General features: G+C 51.6%; 1 protein-coding gene across 4 annotated transcripts in view; it reads left to right on the top strand.

Moving 5' to 3' along the window:
• Nucleotides 1-22180, top strand: part of Baiap2 (BAR/IMD domain containing adaptor protein 2) — a 68368-nt gene that overhangs the window by 11315 nt on the left and 34873 nt on the right. For all 4 annotated transcript variants that reach the window (XM_045159362.1, XM_004655261.3, XM_004655260.3 and 1 more), the window contains exons 2-3: nucleotides 2508-2583; nucleotides 5973-6059. In XM_045159362.1, coding sequence (XP_045015297.1) covers nucleotides 2508-2583; nucleotides 5973-6059 — 163 coding nt within the window. The remainder of the gene's footprint in view (nucleotides 1-2507; nucleotides 2584-5972; nucleotides 6060-22180) is intronic.

Below are 22180 nucleotides of genomic sequence, written 5' to 3'. Positions count from 1 at the left end.
CTGGCCTTCTACAGGAGAACCTCCCTCAGTGCCAGCTCAATGGCGTTCGCACCTCTGCCACTGCCTCCAGGCCGAGACGGCTGTGTACGTTGGCCAGGTGGAAGTTGTGGCTATGCCCAGGTAGCCAGGCTGGCACTGCAGTGTGCACACTGCCCAGCCCATTTACTCTCGCATTCCTTGTGTGTGAGCTCAGCTGCACTGAGGAAGTGAAACCTCACAGCTGCCCTCCATGTCACACACAGGGCATGGCAGTAGCTTCGATGACTGCCTCTGTCAGCCCTGAGTAGCTCCTGTGTATTCTCCTGTCATTCAGGATGTTACCAGAGTTCAGAGGACTGATCCAGGTTGAGCTGCCTCTTTCCCCAGGACTCCCTAGGTTAGGTCCTATGAACAGGGATCTTGCAAACGGAATCCATTTGCAGACCTTCATGGCCCTGTTCTAAGACCTGTGTCAGGCACAGGCAGTAAGAAACACCTGCTGCAACTCAGTGCACATGTACATTACACACCCAACCACGCATGCCCACACATGAACCCAGACATACTGCAGTGGCAGTCCGTCTCACCTGCCCTTGTCAGGCTTGTGTCATTTGTTCTGTCCCTTCTCATCTCTGCCCTCAGCTTATCTGTAGCCTCCTCACCATCTTAGGTCCACAGGCAGACTGAGTATCACTGCTCTGAACTCAGGCACATCTGCCTCACTACTCCTGGACCCGGTTCTCCAGCATTTTCCCATACACCACTGCCCAGGGGCAGCTTGGATTGCACAGGCCAGACCCAGTTCCCCAGCACCACGCGCAGCCTGCTTCCCCTGTGTCCTGTCTCCAAACTGAATCTGCAAATTCCCTGATGTTCTCCCTTTCCACTCAGGTCCCGCCTGCCCTTGCCTCACCGTCTGGTGTGCGGAACACAAGAATCCAGCCCTGGCGGGGTCCTCCTTCCTTCCCTTCTTAATCAGAGGGTTGGGCTCCAGGGAGATTCCTCCCAGCTTCCACCCTGTCCCTTGGCTTAAATCTGTGCAGCCAGAGGGGCCTTATACACTGTAGCCACCTGGGTTCTGCTCAGACCCTCCAAGCTTCCTATCCTACCTGGAGGACGTTACCACTCACTTCTCTCCTATTTCCTGTCTGCCCCCTGCAGTAGTCTGGGCCTCACACTGCTTTCCCCTGACTGTCACTCTCCACTGGTCATGATAACCAGTTCCTCTCTGTGTTCCACTGGGCACTTCCCTTCCTTCCCCACCTTGGTAGAAGCCTACCTCCCACTTTTGCTCCCTGGTTGCTAGCTCTGTATGATGGGACTGTGAGGCTGGGTGACAGCTAAGTTTCCACTGTACACAGAGGGCTCTGGACTAGCAAGAGGAGGTGCCCAGGAAGACAGGGCCACCAGCCCTGTTGGACTTGGCCCAACTAGTGGTTCTCCCTAGTTGGGAGTCCTCGTGAGGCCATGAGGGGTCAGCAACACATGCAGGCATGAATATGGATGGGTGGGTGGATGGGAGCTCAGAATCATTCTCCTGAGAGTGAGGGTCTTTCTCTTAGTGAGGATGCCTGCCATATCTCAGGACAGTCAGGTGAAGCATGGCAGGCTTTCTGGAGGCAGTTTCATGGTGGATGGCTTGCATGTCCTTAAACGCCCTTCTCACCCACCACACTGGTCCTGCATCCTGTGATAGGCACTGGGCTAGGGTTGGCCTCACCAGGGCCACAAGTTGTTCTGGGCTGGTAGGGGTCCCAGCCTCCCAGGGGCTTGGGTTAGAGCCAGGTGGCTTCCCTTCCTGTTATCCTCAGAAAGGGCCAGAATCCCTTGTGACAAACCCCAGGATGCAACCTACCAGCAGTCCTTTCAGAGTTCCTCTGGGTGTCCTCTCTGGCTGGCGCTGGCTGCTAACAGTCCGTGCACATTACGCTGGTGGAATTCTCATTTGGCTGCTGTTTGTATGTGCCTGTTTTATGCCTTGTAATTAAAACATTTATTTGGCCTTCGCAGTGAAAATCTAATTTCTTGAGTCTGAGAATTGCAGATATTGGCACAGGGACTGCAGTCCGTGGGGCAAACAGATCCGGAGCCTGTTGGATTATTCATAGCGTGGTATTTGTAAATCTGGCTGTGCATCGCCCTAATCAGAGCTGGTGTTGGTAATTGATGTGTTGAGTTATGGTGGTGGCGTGGAGGCGTCTCTGAGCATTTGTGTGTGGCTGACGGGCAGCCTCCCCTAGCTGACTCAGCCCTGTAGCTGAGTACTCAGGCCTCACCAGCCATGCCTCTGAGCGCCTATGCCACATGTCCCTGTGAGGACAACTTGCTGCTCTGCAGACAGAACCCGTCCATGCCCACCCCGGGGTACACATGTGAGCTCTGAAGCGCAAGGTCATTTTCCAAAAGGACTCTGGGCAGAGCTGAGATTCAAACTCTAGAAACTGGCTCCCCACCAGGCCTGGCCACTCCCAGGTCTGGGTAGGTGGTGGTAAGTTAACTCCGCTCTCTCTCTCTTTGCTCTCTTCCAGACCATCATGGAGCAGTTCAACCCTAGTCTCCGAAATTTCATCGCCATGGGGAAGAACTACGAGAAAGCCCTGGCAGGTAGAGCTGGCTGGCCCCTGTCCTCATGGGCACACCCATCCCTGACCCAAGATGGACTTCACTTGAACTCCTGAGGCCTGGGTAGAAACCACCAGGTCCTTTGTTTGAGAATCAGAACTGTATGAGCTAAGGGCATGGTTGCCCATGTGCTCCGAATGTGACCCTGCTGTCATAGTGACCACAAATCCTTGCCATGCAAGCTGGTCTTGTCCCGTGGCTATGGTGACAAGCAGGGCACCTAGAGCCGGGTGTAGATGTGTGCTCTTCATAACCCTATGCAAAATATAGGATTAGGGTTGGTGCTACTGTGACCTTCGGTCTCTCTGGCGAGTGTGTTGGAAAAGGTCCTGCAGCTCCTGCAGGCCTGGATGTGGAGGCTGGAGTGATAGCTGGACCCTTGCGTTCACAGGCACCTTAGACTCTCCTCCCCAGCTCAGGGAGAGATGGAAGTACCAGGCCTGCCCCTGATGGTCCTGGAATGCATCAAGTCTTTCTGTCCCCTTGGGGCAAAGCCATGCAGTCTGATTGGAAATTCCCTCTTCCTGGGCCCTGGCCCTGGTCTTCTGCACCTTTGGCCATGCTTGCCCAGACAGGACTCTAGCTGTGGCATCTAAGGGGAGCCCACCAGCAGGAGGTCACTGTTGTTCTCACATATGCACCATACCCTTGCCAGCTTTTCCAGAGCGTCGCCATCCAGTGGCCCCACATGCTGGTGAGCTGCTTGCTAGTTTGGGGCTTTGAGTTAGAGGCAGGAGAGAGATGTAGTTGGCTAGCCTGGTCTTTTTCTGCTACCTGTGCCCTGTAGTCACTTGATAACAGAGCAGCCTGACTAAGCTCCAGGTGGTATGGGCCTGGTTTTGATCCCACTTTCCAAATGGGGCTATACAGCCACTATCATGCCCTCCTAGTTGTCCATCCAGTATGGGAACAGAAGGTGCCTTCTTACCTTGGCGCAGTCTTACCAGATCGCCTCCTCTGCCTGAGTGCTATGGGTGGGGCTGACCTTGCAGAAAGGAAGTGGTAGCAGTCTCCTGCACAGACCAGCCGGTCACTGAGACCACACCAGAGCAGAGGCTGTTCCTTTTGGAGCAGAACATCGCATGGTCCTGGCTTGTTGGAACTTGACATCATTGACTTGAAGCTGTGGGGGCTGAGCTGCACCATCGTGTGTGGCATGATCACTGTTCCATCCTGCCTGTCTGCTGTCCTGAGTTCAGCCATGCAGCCTCGGGCCTGCTGGGTTGGGGAGCAGAGAAAGGCACACGCTCCTGCATATGGACTACTATGTCCCCTTGAAATTGCTGTCTACCCCAAGCAGAAAGCCGCTCTGTAGTTTTCACGACGTGTAAGAGCCCTGCACTGATCGTGGCTCCCACCCCGGGGAGCCCTCCAGTCTCTCAGGAGTATCTGAGTCCTCCCTGTTTTTTGTTCTTTTGTTTATGAGGTGTTTCTGTTTTGATTCTTTTGTTTTTTTGAGGTAGGGTCCCACTCTAGCCCAGGCTGACCTGAGATTTAGTTTCAGGCTGGTTTCGAACTCACTTACCTGTGCCTCCTGAGTGCTGGGATCAAAGATGTGTGCCCCCATGCCCTGGCTCAGGTTTTTTGTTGTTGTTGTTGTTGTTTTTGAGACAGGTCTTGCTGTATATAAAGCCCAGGCTGGCCTTGGGTTCACTGCAGTGCTTCTGCCTCAGCCTCCAGAAAGCCAGGGTTATGGGCGTGCACTACCACAACCATTTCTTGTTCCCTACGTGGTGCTTACTATGCCCACAGCTTGTCGGAACAAAAGTTGACTTTGCCTTTGTGTGGATGTTGAACTCTGTAAAGGGCTTGGGTGGAAGCAGGAAGGGGAGGTACAGCCTGAGATAGGCAGCCGCCATCTGGGCTGCCCTGGCATCTCCATGTGCAGCACACCATCATCTGATGATTCCCAAGCAAAACGAACTTCCAAGACCAGCCCCCCCCCCCCCCCCGGCCTACTCTGGTTTCCTTGGTGTATCATGCCTGGAGAGGTCAGCAGGCCCAGATGATCCTGCCCTCTGAGACTAGGAGTGGAGCTGTCATGTCCAGGCCACTGATGACTCTTTCTAGAGTCTGCGGGGCACTGGTGACCTAACTGTGTAGGAATCTTTTTACCCTTGGGCAGGAGAGTTGTCCCCAGGCGTCCTGTGCTTAGGGAACGATCTTGTTGCCTTTTTTGCGGGTTTGGTGGAGTCTAGGTCTCAGTCTCCTCCTCTGTACGTATTATCCTCCAGCTCTTCGATGCTTTGGCACGGTTTACTTCCAGACCTTTCCGGCTTCTACTTGGACGCCTCACATGGTTGTCAGGGCTATGTGTGGATAGTCTGGAAGGTTACTTCCTCTTCCTGTTTTCCGATTGTCGGGGCCAGCCACTCCAGCTTTCAAGCACCCCACTTGGGCTCCTTTGTTTTTCCTGTGTTTAAGAGGCCCACCCTCCCAGGCAGCAGAAGCTCCTTATTCCCCTGGGGATGTAGTCTTGTACCAAAGAACAAATTGTGTGTGCTTAATTGAAAACCATATAAATAAAATTTGATAAAATGCCCAGTTATGAGCCCCTAGTGGGGTTTTGTACAAAAACAGATTAGCACTCTTAACTGTGCCACCTCCGGCTGTTCCCCAGGGCCCTGCTCTCCAGCCATGGCTGCCTCTTCTGTTCTCGTCTTAAAGGATAGATGGGTGGAGCCTTCCTCAGATAAGAAAGTTTGCCAGGTACCTCAAGAGAGTTGGGCATGGCCTGGGCAGTCACAAGGAGGAAGCCCTGGCCTAGCAGCTCTCTGCACTTGTACTGGGCTGGAGGAAGGAATGAGCCAACACCAAGCTTTCCACACCCAGGTCATCAGTGTCTCGAACACCCAGGAAGCCCCTCTGGCCACAGCAATGCAGATGTGACACCTTGCTTTAGTCTACTTTAAACAGGGGCGCCTGTTCTTGGTTAGTCCTGTGTTGAGACTGGGGACTCTTGGAGCTTGGTTTGGGATGCTTGGGTAAGTCAGTGGGCTTCTACCTTCCAGGTCTTCAGTGTTCTTGCCCAGAGTTAGCTCTTGGGTGCAGCATACTTAGAGCAGTTCTCCCTCCTGCTAATCAACCAGCACGTGACAGGGCACCACGCTCTGCAGTTTAACTTGGGTAGCTCTGGAACTGCATAGCGCACCATGTTCTTCCAAATAAAAGGAGCCCTCATGATGGGAGTGGAATAAGAGTATCAACAAGAAACTGGTTGGTGTCCACAGAGGTGAAGCTGGAGCCCTCCTTGAGCTAGGCCAGGCCCATGCGGGTGGGGGTGGGGTTGAGCAGCTCCACCACCCTTGCTGCTGTGACAGACCTTGTCCAGACCCTGTGTTAGAAGTAACAGCCTTCTCTTCTCTCCTCAGGTGTGACCTTCGCTGCCAAAGGCTATTTTGATGCCCTTGTAAAGATGGGGGAGCTGGCCAGCGAGAGCCAGGGCTCCAAGGAACTCGGTAAGACCCCCAACTAGGTAGAGAGCCTTGAGGTCCTCAAGAGTCACTGGATGTGCCCAGCCAGGTCTGGGGTGCCAACTTGTCTGCCCTTCTTTGATTTGGGATCAGGATTTAGCTATCAGTTAAAAGTAGCCCCCACCCTCCCAGGTAAGGTCTCGCTTTAGCCCAGGCTGATCTGGAGCTCACTCTATAGTCCTAGACTGGCCTCAAACTCACAGTGATCCTCCTACCTCTGCTTCTTGAGTTTAGTGCCAAAATATTTTTACAATGACCATAATCCTTACAGTTAGTAGGGACATCCTCCATTGAAAGTGGCATGAACCAGGCAACCTGAGGGTACTGCTTGAGGCTCATGTTGGTGGGCTGCTTCCCCCAAGGAACATGGCTAGGGATGATGACATGTAGGCAAAGCTACAGTTACAAGTGTTGGGAGCTGGAGAGATGGCTTAGAGGTTAAGGCTCTTGCCTGCTAAGCCCAAGGACTCAGGTTTGACGACTCTGGGTCTCACAGAGGCCAGATGCAAAGGTGATACAAGCGCACAAGGTCACACAGACTGGCTCCCTGGTTCATCAGAGGGTGTTGCAGGAGGTTGTGCGTGAGCCTTATGTGTGCTTTGAAAGGGTCGTGTTGTCTTACGTTAGGCAACCAGGCAGGTGCCTTTTCTCTTTGGTCATGTGGAAGTGATCTTCCCAGGGGAAAGTCAGATCGGACAGCTTAGCAATGAAGGGTAAGTGTGTGCCTGAGCCCACCAGAAGATTCCAGAACTTTTCATTGGTGCCTGTGAGGAGCTACAATGCCAGGTGAGCAGTAGGGGAAGGAGGCCCTTAAACCACAGGGCTTCTGTCTACATGAGAGCTTTGCAGTCTCCTGGGTCGGCTGTGGCGAAGAGTTCCTCCTGGGTGTGTGTGTCTGCAGAGGTGGTCAGCCAGGTGCTGACCTCGCCCAGATGTTCTTTCAGTAAAGCTTTGTTGATATGATTCATGTGTTGTACAGCTCACCACTGACAGTGGCCACTGAGAGGCCCTTGGTGCTTTCTCAGTTTATACCTATTCCATCCAGCTCCAACTTTCCCATCACCCTCAAAGAAACCACACTCATTAACACTCACTCCCTATTTTCCTTCCGCCCCCACCCCCCCCCCCACATAGCTGCTAGCAACTCATCTGTGGTCTGTCTCTATGGGTTCATTTATTTTGGATATTTTGTATGATGTATGCCACGTGTGTCTGGCTTCTCTCACAGAGTTTGTTTTAAGGTTCATCTGAGTGATAGCATGTGTGAAAATTTCTTGGTTATGGCCAAATAATGTTCCCTGTGTGATAGGCAACATTCTGATTGTCCATTCATCTGTCAGGTTTTTTTTTGAGGGGAGGGGGATGCTCTAGTGAGACAGTCTCACTCTGGCTGGACCAAACCTCAGTCTTCCTGCCTCCTCCTCCTCCCAGGTGTTGAGTTGTCTGCACTTTGGTTTTGTAAACAGTGTATGAGTGTGTAAGTTTTTGTGTGGACATGCACTTTTATTTCTCTTGGGTGAATACTTGGAGTGGAATTGCTGCATCAAATGGCTGGAATTTTATTTTATTTTTATTTATTTGAGAGAGAAAAAAGTAGGTAGAGAATGGGCTGTGCCAGGGCCTTCTAGCTGCTGTAAACGAGCTCCACACACATGTGCCACCTTGTGCATCTGACTTGACATGGTTCCAGGAATTGAACCTGGGTTCCTTGGCTTTGCAGGCAAGCACCTTAACCGCTAAGCCATCTCTAAGCCCTGCAGTTTTCATTTTTTAAATATTTGTTTGTTTGCATGTGTGGGTGTGGGTGTGCACACATGCACATGTGAGTGTATCAGGATCTCTTGCTGCTGCAAATGAATGTGCATCTAGGTTCTTGTAAATGACGTGGGGAGTTGAACCTGGGCTGGCAGGCTTTGCAAGTAAGGTTCTTTAACCACTGAGCCAACATCCCAGCCCCGGAACTTGAATTATTTTTATTAATGATCTTTTCTTTTGTTTTTTATTTATTTATTTATTTATTTATTTGAGAGCAACAGACAGAGAAAGAGGCAGTAGAGAGAATGGGTGCTCCAGGGCCTCCAGCCACTGCAAACGAACTCCAGATGCATTCACCCTCTTGTGCATCTGGCTAACATGAGTCCTGGGGAATTGAGCCTCGAACTGGGGTCCTTAGACTTCACAGGCAAGTGCTTAACCACTAAGCCATCTCTTTAGCTTGGAACTTGAATTTTTATTAAAGTAACACCGCTTTGTTTTAAAAATAAATCACCCCTTTACCAGCCCCACACCCTCTGCTTACGTCCTGCACTCAGAGAGGCATCTGCCTCAGCTCCCCTGTACTGTTGGCTCCCATATGTCTAACAGACAAGTTCATGTTGTTTCTTCTTTTTTTTTTTATTTTTTTTGTTCATTTTTATTTATTTATTTGGGAGCAACAGACAGAGAGAAAGAGGCAGATATATATAGAGAGAGATTGGGTGCGCCAGGGCCTCCAGCCACTGCAAACGAACTACAGACGCGTGCACCCCCTTGTGCATCTGGCTAACGTGGGTCCTAGGGAATCAAGCCTCAAACCGGGATCCTTAGGCTTCACAGGCAAGTGCTTAACTGCTAAGCCATCTCTCCAGCCCTGTTTCTTCTTTTTAACTTTAGGAATTCTTTGGGTGGATTTGACTTTTTTATGCTGTCCTCTTACTCCTGGTGTAACTTTCATCGTTTCTGCCCAAATCAATGAGCAATGTTTACATGACGGCGGTGTAAATTCTTATCCCCGCTGAGACACATGGTGCACTGGGATCAGTTGATCTCTCAGCATTACTGAGGGCTAGCAGAAGCATGGGCTACATGCAGTGAAGAGTCATGTGTGGTGAACTTGCCCTCCCTCCCAGCCTATTTTGTTTGTTTGTTTAAGAGAGAATATGAATGGGTGCACTAGGGCCTCCAGCCACTGCAAATGAACTCCAGCCAAATGCACATGCCACCTGTGCATCTAGCTTATATGGGTCCTGGGGAATTGAACCTGGATCCTTAGGCTTTGCAGGCAAGAGCCTTAACCACCAAGCCATCTCTGCAGCCCCTCTGACATGATTTTTATTAGGACAGCTCTATTTTCTCTAGAAGTTATTGTGGCCCTTCACTTCATCTGCTTCATTTCTGATGGTGATTTTTCCCCACATCTGCCACCTGTGCTTTTGTGCAGTGCCTGGCTTCATCTGTCCTTTTGCCCACCACCCTTAGGAGCCCTGTTGCCCACCTCCAGTCCTCTGCACAGGGACACTGGAGCTTTCTTCTCTGGGCTGCATGTCTCTCTTCTCCTGTTACTCCTTCAAGTAGGAGAGCTTCTGCTATAAGGGGCCAAGCAGGGGACAGGGAATAGTCTGAGCCCTGTGTTCCATAGATGGAAGTTTTGGGGTTGGAAGTCCGTGGGGAGGATTTTTGAGTTCAGAGGTACTGTCCATCACATTTTTATTTTATTTTGAGAGAGGAGAGAGAGAATGGGCATTCCAGGCCCTTCAGCCTGCTATGAGCAGATTCCAGACACGTGCTTCCCCTTGTGCGCATGCGTGACATTGCATGCTTGCGTCACTGTGTCTGGTTATGTGGGACCTGGAGATTTGAATAGTTCTTAGGCTTCACATTAAGCCATCATTCCAACCTGCCCATCACATTTTAATACCTTCAATGCACTTTTGTACTGATTTTGTTTCGTTTGAGTGTTCTTGGTTTTTCCTGAAAGTTTCTTCTTGAAGTTCCCTATGTTCAGTGGTGGGCTAGGGATGGAGACAGCCCCAAGTAGGGCCTGAACCAAACATCATTCAGTGGTGAGGATGGTGTGTGGTCTGCAGGAGCCACCAGCGTAGTCATCCTTTTGGGGGGGGGGGTTGGAGGGGTGGAGGGCAGGAACACAGCATATGTCTAAAGAGATGAGGTGGAAAAATGGTTGTGTTTTTGAAGTGTAAAAACTCTGGAGCAGAGGAGAGCAGCGGGGCTGGAAGGACTGAGAGCTTCAAACAACCAGGATCTTCTAGGAATTCAGAACCTCAGGCCATTGGATGTTGGCTACAAAAAGTTAGATTTATATAACCATCTTACATCCATCTATATCATTGCCAAGGGCAGGTGTGTTCATTTTCACTGCTGTAGAATATTTCATAAGGACATAATTATCCACCTGTTTCTCCAGTCTTCTCTTGATTAGTGGTTGAGTTATTCCCAGTGGGTTTTGCTGTTGGGAACAGACTGGTCCATAGGAACTGTTGAGTTCCTCGGCAGGGCAAATGTCCCAAGGTTTTGTGGCTCGACAGTTTTCCAGGTGGTTTGTCCTTTACGTATTTGCAGGCCATGTTACCAAGTGTGTATGTATTTGTATGTTCTATCTGGTAAACTAGACCTGTTGTTATAGGGTGACCTCTATACTAATTAGTCTCATTTTTACTCTGTGTGTTTTTGTTTTTTCCTTCCCTATAGTTTTGCTCATTTCTGAACACTTTCTCCTTAGCATGTCTTTAGTGCCTCAAGATGGGAGGGAGTAATGCCTCTACTGGAAGTTAATCACCAGACTGGGGGAATGGGGTGCATTCCAGGGTGAGCAGTCCCAGGTCTGCTCAGTGTTGGGGACATTCTGCCCAGACCATCATCAGTTGCACCATTATTGTCTTCGTGGCTTAATCTTTTTTTTTTATTTTTTATTTTTAGTGTGTGAGTGTGGGCATGTGTATGCTACCTTGTGCATATGGAGGTCAGAGGACAACTTCCAGGGTCCGTCCTCATCTTCTGCTTCATCTAGGTCTTATTTATTGTTAACTGCTATGTTCACTAGGCTGGCTGGTCTTCAAGCTTCTGGGAAATTCTCCTGCCTCTGCTTCCCATCTTGCTGTCAGTGTGCTAGGATTGCAGAAGTCTGCCTCAGATTCCACTTTTTAAAAACAACTGTTTATTTTTATTTATTTATTTTTGGTTTTTTGAGGTAGGGTCTCACTCTAGTCCAGGCTGACCTGGAATTCACTCTGCAGTTTCAGGGTGGCCTTGAACTCATGGCGATCCTCCTACCTCTGCCTCCTGAATGCTGGGATTAAAGGCGTGCACCACCATGCCTGGCTTTATTTTTATTTTTATCTATTTATTAGAAAGAATGGACATACCAGGCCTTCCAGCTATGGCAAACAAACTCCAGACACATGTACCACCTTGTGTGTCTGGCTTATGTGAGTCCTGGTGAATGGAACCTGGGTCCTTTGACTTTTCAGACAAGTGCCTTAACTACTAAGCTATCTCTCCAGCCCCAGCTTCCACTTTTAAATGAGGTCTGAGGCTCTAAATTCAGATACTCAGAGGCTTGTATGACAATTGCTTGATCCATTGAGCCATTGTACCTAGTCCTAATCTTTTTTAAAGACAAGGTCTCACTATGTTGCCAAGGAGTCTTGGTTCTTGGGCTCATGGACTCTAGTAATCCATCTTCTGTCTCCCCTGTGAAGTAGCTGGGGCCGTAGATTCACCACCACTGCTGATTTAAGTGATGCAACCTTTGCATCTGGCAAAGCAGTACCTGTAGCCCACCCTTGCAGCTGATCTCCTTTCGGGCCCTCTAGGTTGGTCCCCTGGCAGCAACATATGACCTTGGTACTCCTCCTCCCTCCTTTTTTCTGCCTGATCCCTCTTTCCGTCCTTTCCAGTGCTTTTTGCCTTTGTTCTCCCACCTAGGCTGAGCTGCCTGTGGCTTCCTGTGTGGTACAGAATTTGACTTTGCTGTGGACATGCTGCCTCCCCTCTCCCACTCACCCACTCTCCCTTTGGAGCCCTGCACTTCAGTCTTCTCAGAAAGCAAGGGAATCAAACAGCATCTTCCACACCTTGGGCTCCACAGACCAAGCACACCTCCCTGCTGCTGGACAGTGAACACCTAGGGAGCCACTTTAGCTTCAAATGAGCCCCCTCTTTGTTCCTTTTCTCTCCTTTGGAGTAAGCAGATGGCTCAGGCAGTGTCTGTCTCTGGTCTTTGCACTCTCTCTGTACTCTGGCTCTGACCTCACAGCCAGGGGGCCAGGCTTGGACCGACAGACACACACAGGGACTGTTGTCTACTCTTCTCTTGGAGTGGCTTCTCGCCTACAGTGAGAAAGTCTGCAGCTGACTCACAGGGCTTTGCTTTGATAGAGCAGGCAGTTTAGTCCGAGATGGAGGGAAGTTCTACATTCCGGTATCTTCTCACAGTCCTTCTGATGCCCTAGCCAGCAGCTTCCCACTTGCCTGTCTGTGGCTTACCTTCAGCTGCCCAGATCCCTTGCTCTGACTTGGTCACAGTGCCCTGGTGCCGTCACCAGCTTGCAGCGGGTATAGCTGAAAAGGTGAGCCTGGTGCTTCCACGGCTTATAGGTCCCTGCACTCAGGTGTAACATCTTCTGGCTTTCTTAGGGTTTTCAGTGCTCCAGTAGCTCAGGATTATGGGCGTGTACAGACACGCACTGACCCTGTGGCCAAAGAGCCTCAATGACGACCCAAGGGCAGGCAGGTCAAGCTTGGTGGCAAAAGCAGTGCGTGTCCCAGCTCCTGCAGTTCCCAGTTCTTTGCCATTTGACTCAGAGATCTGGAGCTCAGCAAGTCAGGCTAAGCATTCTGCCCCTCCTTCTGTGTTCCATGATCTCTACAGTATGTGGTACCCGATGCCATAGGGCAGAGGGTAAGCAGGCCGCTCACTTTGCATCTGGACCTTGAGGGTGCCCACAGTGGCAATGTTCTGGTGCTTTGTTTAGGAGGCACATGAAAGCACCTGTTCCAACTGTCTTACCAGGAGCTGGACTGTTAATCATGTACCCAATTCCAGCAGAGGACTACATACCTCTGTGCAGTGGCCATAGGCCCCTATCTCCTCTGCCCAAGGTGACTGGATCCACCGAACCATGCTGAACTTCATAGACAGGAGACAGAGTCCTGGCGTGCATTGTCATGTGCTTACTGAGCAGGCAGGTAGGTGGTTCCAGTACACTGAGCTAGAGTGGGCCATGTGGAAAGAGGGTCAAGTGGCCTGCCTCTGGCCAGTCCCTGCACTTGTACAGTCTCAGGGACTCGGGAAGATGGGCTCTCTGAAGTGAAACAGCCACCACAGGGCACAGGGCATGGCCTGTCGCAGAGACCCTCATTCGTTTCTTGTGGCTGAGTGGCCTGTTGAGCTGGTTTCTGTCCCTAGGCCTCAGCACAGACATATTTGCTGTCTGCACAAGGCTCTGCTCAGGGCTGGCCACTGAGCCAGCTGTTCTGCTCAGCTCTCCCTGTCTCTGGAGGCTTCCACTGTGCTCCTTTCTTTGAAGAGTGCCACTATGTACCTGCTGGGGCCTGCCACACAATTGTTTGTGATCACAGGGCATGTGTGTGCTTGCTGGGCACCCCGAGCCTTAGCTGCTGCCTGGGCTCCCAGGACACCATGGAGAATGACAGAAGCTCTGTGCATAGGCTCCAAGTGGGGATGCCCACAGACAGACAGTCACAACTGTAAAGTCTGGGCCAAGCTTTGGTCACTGAGTCTTAGAGTAAAGTGTGACCTGGTCATTTCCATTCCCATTCCAGTATAGGGTGGAATGAGGAGTGGAGACAAAGGGGGGCAAGACTGTCCTGGAGCTGTGGTGTCAGCTACTCTTCCAGGTCAGCTTGCTCAGGCAGCTGCACCGGGTGCCCCCATTCTTGCATGTGGCGTCTCTGGGATATAGAGGTGAGGATGGGCGGGTGGAAACCCTGTGACCCTGAGGGGCCTTCAAGGCTGTTCCAGTGGAACCTGTTGGCTTAAGCGGTTTGGGATGCCACGTTACGTTGTCTGCTGGTAGGGTTCCTGTGCCTTCAGTGAGGCAGTGAGGTAGTCTGGCTACATCTTGCCCCTCCCCCCCCGGTCAGACAGAGCCAGCCACATCTGGCCATGGCATTAGTTATGAGTGTGTTCAGGGAGGAGGCTGTAGTCTGTCCCCTTTGGACATGTGACACCAACCATTGGATCTATCCCCTGCTGTCAGACAGTAAGAATGTAGGGCGTGGGGCTGGAGGGATGGCTTAACAGTTACGGCATTTGCCTGCAAAGCCAAAGGACCCAGGTTCGCTTCCCCAGGACCCACATTAGCCAGATGCACAAGGGGGCACAAGCATCTGGAGTTTTGTTCGCAGTGGCTGGAGGCCCTGGTGCGCCCATTCATTCTCTCCCTCCCTCCCTCCCTCTTTCTCTGTCAAATAAATAAATAAAAATATTTTTAAAAACAAAAGTGGGGCCTTGCCTCAGAGACCACTAAATCCTTCTGTTGCACCATTTGGAGGCCTGACTGAGACCGGCAGGGTAATAGCTGTGTTGATTTCACATCCTTGAGGATCCTGAATCCATGATCCTGGTTGTGGCTACCTGTTTGCCCACCAGAGGGTTACCATAGGAATGATAGAACATGGCCAGCCTGGGTGGGCCTTCCCTTCCCAGCCAATAACATCAAGATCCTTAGTCCTCTTACCCATCCCCATAATAGAAAATGGGGACTATAGTTGCTCCTTAGATCCCTGGTTAAGAAGCAGTGGTGATCAGGCAGCTAGTAGAATGCCTTGGAATAGAGATGCCCATTTCAGAGCCATTCTCCCAGCCAGGGGCCCATGATCACCCTAGGGAGGTTGAAGCCAGCTTCTGGGCAGATTAGGCACTCAGCATGGTCCCAAGGCCCATTGAGATGGGTAGCAGCTCAGGGATATGGAGGTTGTCCAAGAAAAGTCCTGGGCTCAGATAATCCAGTGGCCAGGCCGCCCTGCTGAAAGCTTTGTGGTGTGCCCCCTTCCCACCCCAGCCTTTGTTAGTAGAAATTAGTGATGGTCTTAACTGGATTTACTGAGTTCTGGGTAGTGGCTCTGGTAGCAGGAGAATGCCCAGTGTGTGTCCGTGCTCCTCGGTATCGATTCTGCTCTGTGGTGGGAATATCAATAGGGAAACAGCACCAGAGCTCCTGACCACAGGGCCTCCATTCTCATGACCTGTGGTTTCTAATATGGAACAAATGGAATTTGGGCCAGAGGTTCTATCCTAGCTGTTTCCTAGTGTTGAAGAGGCAGCACTGTCATCTGATGACAAGTTAGGTAGACTTAGCACTGAGCCTGGGGCCCTGTGGCTCTGCTGCTTTGAGAAGCTCAGGCCTGTCTGGGGCCTGGAGTCAGGGCAAAGATGGGAGGTACCAGACCTATTCCCAAAAGCAGGCCCCAGGGAGACTGCTGAGTATTGACACTACAGTGTAAGGCCACCCTGATCAGGGACAACTAGTCTGTTGTGAGATTGAAAAAGACAACTTTAGAAGCCCCTTATGCTGCGGACAGTCATGTACCCCTGGGTTGAAGCCTTGTTGATTGTACCTGCTGCTGTTGGGTTGCAGCACCACCACCCAGCTCCAGTGAGGCAAAAGAAGGAGAGTAAGCAGCTGGTTACATCTCCTGAGACAGTAGCTGGCATAGACACCCACAAGTGTGGCCACAAGCCTCCCTACATACCTCTGTCCTTTCCTGAGGTTCCCGGCTACCAGTTGTTAGGATAGTGGGTATACCAGCCACTGAACACTGGCTGAGGCAGCTTGGAGAATGGGACCCAGGCTCCCCAAAAGGCCTCTACGTCTGCTATGTATAAGGTGCCCAAGCCCTGTCCTCAGGAGAGATGGGACACTTTACAGTCAGGAGCTCAGGCTGGCATGGAAAAGGCCAAGAGTCCTCCAATTGCCCCTGGTAGCAGACTCAGCTCAGGGCCCTTCCAGGCCAGCGCCGACTGAGGGTCATGTCCGAGGTGGCTCTGTCCCCTGTAGAGCTGTCATCACAGAGGCCTGCATTTGGAGGCCAGGATCATGGGCATCTTCAGCTTGTGTGCAGGAAGGAAGAGGCAAGGCATCCCCAAACCATGGCCTCCAATCCTGTCTCCAAGATTCAGTTAAAAATGAAGTCTAAAACTGGAAGGATGGCTTAGTGGTTAAGACACTTGCCTGCAAAGAACCCAGGTTCGATTCCCCAGGACCTATGTAAGCCAGATGTACAAGGTGATGCATGTGTCTGGAGTTCATTTGCATTGGCTGGAGGCCCTGGCACGCTCCCCCCCTCCCCTGTTGCTGGGTCTCAGGTAAATACAAATATTTTCAAAAATGAAGACTGTGACGAAGAATGGAATTTCAAAGGGGAAAGTGGGGGGGGAGGTATTACCATGGGATATTTTTTATAATTATGGAAAATGTTAATAAAAATTGTGAAAATTAAAAAAAATGAAGACTGCAGAATGAATTAAGATGTTCACACAGTCAGCTGCTGCAGATGGAGCTGGGGATCAGGAAGGGAGCCTCAGCTCTCAGGTGTTTGGCTCTGGTGCCTTCCATTCTCTGCCCCCTGAACCATGGACCTTTGTTCTATCATCATTGGCACCTGATACAGTGGGCATTGTCACTTCTATAACCTCTTAGGTATGGTCCCAAGTCCTTCTGGAGTTGGGGGATGAGCCCCTAAGGAGATCTTTCTCAGGTGTGGGGTACAAGCCTCATGGCTGGGCCCCCTCTCTCACTCTGAGTTCTAGTCATGAGTATTGCTGTGGGCAGCACAGACAAGTTGGGCTTTCTAGTCACAGGAATCAGCCTAATCTCAGGAGTAGCCAAGCCTGATGTTGAGGTCCCACACTCCAGGCCTTTCCAGACTGTACCTCAAGCAGGAACACATTCTCTTCCTTATTGCCAATAAATGACATGTGGCCCAAGTCCTGAGGCACAAGGACAGTGGTGGCCGAGGTGGGCTCAAGGGAAGATGTTCTAGGCCCTCCCATATTTACTTCTTTAACTGAAGGACAAAAGAATGGCCCATTGTGGCACATACCTGCAATCCAGTATTAGGGGGACAAAGGATGGCTGAGACTTTGAGGCCAGCCTGGGTTATATGAGACCCTATCTCGAAAAAGAGAAAGAAAAGGAGAGAGAAAATAACATACAAACTTGTGATAACTCCATGCACCTTTGTTATACCGTCCTTGGCACATGCGATACATTGGAAGAACTTTATAATAGTGACCTGTGGTTGCATGTGAGCAGTCTTAGCACTGAGAACAGACTCGGCCATGTTCTGGGCAGACACAGCCAGTGAGCATCCACATGCTCAGACAGTCGCAAGTCCAAATACTGACCAGGTGTGCAGGAGACAGTGTGTCTGGAGAAGTGACAGGGAAACAGGACACCACTGGTCAGAGAGGCCAGTGGGATTGATCCCTGGGCAGCAGCTCTCAGAAAGACATGTCTGAATTACCTGGTACCTCTCAGACCCTGTTCTTGACACAGGGACTTTTATCAAATCTTGAGAATAGCTGAATCTCAGACAGTTTTGGGGGATGTTCAGAAGAAGTTTACAGGGTTGCCCTCTGCCTCTGGGAGACATGCAAGCTGAGAGGCCTTCACTCGGCTGTGCCTGAGCGGACATGTTGGTGCTTAGGTGCCTGCTCGTGGTGTGCACTCTGCCCTGTGAGGACCCTCTCTCTGGTGCTGTCCATCCACTCCAGGCCTGACTGCTGACCAGCACCTTTGTGAGTGGCAGTGAGTTCATCTCTGCCCCCAGTACTGAGAAGTGTGCTCAGAGCTTGTGGGGATGGCACCACACAAGGCTGGCAAGCAGTGCTGCTGACCACGGTCTTTAGAACGCACTTGTTCCCTGGGGTCATCTAGCTTTAAGCTGAGCAAGTTGTCTCAGCATGAATGCCATGAGCTGTGCTCTCAGCCCTGGGCAGGAGCTTGCCCTCCCCCACGAAGGTGTCCAGGTCATCTGCAGCCTGTGTCCAGCCTGCTCCACCAGAAAGGCTTCATCACCGTGTGCCTTGAATGGAAATGGGAACAGGGAGAGCTTATCCTGGTCCTCTCCGAACCTCCTTGCAGACCTCAGGCTTTTCAAGACAGGGCTGAGGGCTGTGATGAGATCCTGGTAAATAGTGATTGGTGAACCTGTGCTGAGGTCCTGGCTGCTTACCCATGTGGGGAGGATATCCCATCAACTAGGCCCCCCAGCCCTGTCTTTACGCATCATGGTGTGGGCCCTGTGGAGTGGCTGCCTCTGAGCCTAGATCCCTTGTGTGTACCATGACCCAGAGGATATGTGTCTGTAGTCTGTGGACCCCTGCTGCCTAGGGCATACCTAACACAGATGGGAATGGGCACTGTGGGCCAGGTACCTGAGCAAACAAAGCAAAGGAAGTGGCTGGGGCCTCTGGGGGATACCAGAGGTATCCTGACCCTGGCCCCACCTCTCCTTGCTTTTCCTCACCCCCCCATCCAGTATCCAGTTGTTGACACAACATTGGTGTCCAGGTGGCTCTTCAGAACAGTATGACCATAAACACTGCTGTCCGCTGTCATCACCATAGCAACACAGCCATTGAGTTTTCTGTTGGTCACCTCCTGGCCACATCCACTCTGACCTTGCCATAGGTGGTAGATGAGCTGTGATTCTCCCGAGGAATCTGGTGGCTTGGGGAAGCAGAGGGGAAGGTGAGATTGGTAGCCATGTGAGAGCACGGGCGCTCACTTCCTGTCAGCCCCTCTTCCCCTCCTGGTGGCTCTAACAGCATGGTGCCTCGGCAGCCCCCTCAGCTGTCTGTCTTCGCCTAATGAGAGCTCTATATTCAGGCCTTGTTCAGGCGTATGCTAATTAGCTCTCGGAGGTGCCTTTCCGCTCGGGAAGCCAACAGAATAATTGAGCATTATAGATATTTGCTTCAGAAGGCTCTGGAAGGTGATGTATACTTACAGCCAAGTTTGAGCAGCTGACCCCTTGGCTTACAGCCCCTCTGCCCCTGACAGCTCTAGCTCCTTCCAAAACATCAGGAACGCCCAGCAGTCAAGCACTATGCAGTCCCCGCCGGGAACACTCCCCAGAGGCATCCAACCTTCCGGCCCACTTCCAGACGTGCAGCTCAGCTCTAGGGGTTGGGCCAGAGTGAGCCACCTGAAAGGTTGATACGTGGCTGCCTGTCCATGCCCTGCCCTACCCTACCGTGTGCTCCTGGCTACAAAGAGCTTTCTCTCTGTTACCTTTTTTTTAAGGCTCTGTGGGGAAGTACATAGCACCCGAGCCACCCCCGTGCCAAGCAGGGCCCGGGGAGGGGCTCATAATGTGCTCCTGAGGCTGCTAGCTTGTTTCCCAGACCTGGGAGGGGTTGGCTGACCCGCCACGTTCTACCTGCCTGGGATGGCACACCTTTCTCCCAGGCTGAGCACCTTGGAGGGTCTAGTGCAGAGTCCCAGAGGGCCAATCACAGAGGCCAACCCAGCCCACAGGCCTCAGCTCTGTCCACATCCTTGTTCCGGATGCCCCATCTTCTGGACCCTTTTGGGCTCCTCCGTGAGATACATGGGACCTGTAGAGTTGGGGTGCAGCATCATTTCTCCTCCAGATCCTACCTTGATCCTTGTGGCCTCATGAGTTCTGGGTCCAGCCAAAATGTCTTCAGGTTTGCCACCCAGACTCATCTGTGTGACTTTGGCACTGGTGTGGGCACTTCAGGAGGCAGCATCTGCTCTTAACCTGGGGTGCGCAGTCCTGGGGTATACAGCCTGTCTCCTGGGAGGGGTTCTCTGGGAGGGGTTCTTTGCTCTTCTTTTTTCTTTGCCCATTTCTCATGAGCCCTTCTTGCTTAGAGGAGGGGTGTCTGAGGAATGGCCCACAGAGTGGGGTTGTTGTGACCAGAAGTAACAAGCAAATGTCCCCTAGCCCTTGCTTTGAGCAGGCTGAGGGGTTGCCTCTCCAGTCTACCCATGTATGCAGAGTGCCTTGTCTTAGCGTGACTGGCTGCTGGTGTGACATCTGTGTTTAACTGAGGAAGTGGAGCGGCTTGGGTGGCTTCTGTCTAGCAGAGGCCCAGGCCTGCAGCTCTTCCCACAGTACTGTGGCTCCATTGCCCAGGCTACTCTTTATGTGTGGAGGACACTTCAAGCAGCAGACACGACCAAAGTCCCTATTGCTGGGGAAGGTAGCCTACTGTGGGTGGCAGTGGGTGCTGGTGGCCCCTTTGTTGGACATTTCTTTTGTATATGGTGTTGGACACTCCCTCAGCTTGTCCCCATACTGCTTGGGTGCCTTGGAGGTAGGACCTGACTTCCCAGCTGTTGCAGTCAGGTTCACATTACTGGTAGAAATCATCCAACCAAGAGAGCAGCTCGTGTGTGGGGCTTATTTTGGTTTACAGGCTCAAAGGGGAAGCTCCATGATGGCACGGAAAATGATGGCATGAGCAGAGGGTGGCCATCAACACCTGGCCAGTATAAGGTGGACAACAGCAACAGGAGTGTGTGCCAAACACTGGCAAGGGGACACTAGCTATAACACCCATAAGCCCACCCCCATCAATATACTGCCTCCAGGAGGCATTAATTCCCAAATCTCCATCAGCTAGGAACCTAGCATTCAGAATACCTAAGCTTATGGGGGACATCTGAATCAAGCCGCCACACCAGCCATCTACCCATCTTGATGTTCCTGCTTCTTCCAGTTTCTAAGGCTGTACAGGGTTTGGTGCTGACACCCCAAGTTGCTTTCCAGACATGGGTCTCTAGCAGACCTACCTGCCTAGTGGTGAGTGGACTTCAAACTGCTTTAATTGGGATGTTCCTGGTCCAGACCTTGGCTTTCCTTGCAGTGTGCTCAGCCACTGTGTCTCAGCTATAGCCAGCTGGCTTTGCTGTGGTCTTGGCTCAAGCCACTGGACTTCTTCACAGACCTGAGCTGTATTGGTAGCAATATTTCCCTTTTAAACCTTAGTGCAGCAGTCGCGCAGATCCTTATGAAATGCCATCCTCATTTCATGTGGACTCTGGGGCCTCTGGTTTGGGGCCTGGAAGGACGCTCCCTCCCCAGTGGCGTGTGTTCTGCCCCTGCCTCTGCTTGTCTGCTCGCATCTGCTTGCAAGGCACTGACCTCAGGCCCTGCCTCCTTCACGGGACTCCAACTCCATGCTCCCCTTAGCTTCTTGTCATGTGCACATTATAAGAACAGTATAGATTCTGAAAAGAAAAGACTGAATATTTTAAAACATCACTGTTGTGAAAAACACACTGTGAGAGAGTACAGTCCTAGATGAGACCAGAGACTCCCAGCCTGCAGAGGAAAGGTAAGTGTCCTGGTGTGCTGGACACTGGGGTCTTTTGCACAACCTACACTTGGTGGGGGGGAGGGATGAATGAGAATGGGTATGCCAGGGCCTCTAGCCATCCTGTGCGCATGTGCATCCTTGCACGCTTGTGTCACATTGTGTGTCTGGCTTACGTGGGACCTGGAGAGTCGAACATGAGTCCTTAGGCTTTATAGGCAAGCAACTTAACTACTAAGCCATCTCTCCAGCTTTATGCATATTTTTGACACCTAAGTTTGTTTGTATGACAACAGTGAAACTATAGAAAAAGAAACAGTGGGACTAAGCCTCGGTGGCACCTGTGGCTCATGATCCCAAGGTTTGACAGTTACAGCTCCTGGTCAGGTAGGGCCAGCCAAAATGGGCTCCCAAGTGTGGCCAGAGTGCCCAGTCTTCACTTCTGAAAAGAGTGTGCGTCTCTCAGTCCCGCTCAGGGGGAGGCTCAGCCTCCAGGGTGAAGCCCATTCTTTCTGCACTTTCCCAGTGGTCCAGGCCAAGCCAGGAAAGGAACAGGACTCTCAGGAAGAACTGGTGGGAAGATGGGTGGGAGAAGCCTCATAGGGGTCCATCCCCATACAAGAGGGCCCTTTCTAAGTGGGAGCCCTGAGGAATCTAAGGTCCCAGACTCCCCAAGCAGCCGTCCATGCTGCCGGGGTGAAATGCCGCCGTCGGCCTGCCCTCCCAGTCTCTGCCTACTGGTATGCTTTCTGGCTGTGTTCAGCTGAAAGAGCCTTAAGGGTGTGCATTGGCAGTGCTTAGGGTTGTCACAAAACTGCTGCGTAGAGAGAGCAGGTCATGTGTGACACCGCGCCACTCGTGATCGCCCCACGTGCAAGTGCCTGGGTGCCATCGATCCTGCAGAGGCAGATGAATGCCTATGAAGTATCAATTGGCCACAAAAGGGAGGGTGTTTAGGCCAAGAGCTGGCTCAGCTGTCAAGGCGCTTGTTTGCAAAGACTACCAGCCTCAA

This window comes from Jaculus jaculus, chromosome 9, assembly GCF_020740685.1.
Source record: "Jaculus jaculus isolate mJacJac1 chromosome 9, mJacJac1.mat.Y.cur, whole genome shotgun sequence".
Lineage (NCBI taxonomy): Eukaryota > Metazoa > Chordata > Mammalia > Rodentia > Dipodidae > Jaculus > Jaculus jaculus.
The sequence above is the reverse complement of the archived record's forward strand: the minus strand, read 5'-3'. Positions and strand labels throughout refer to the sequence as shown.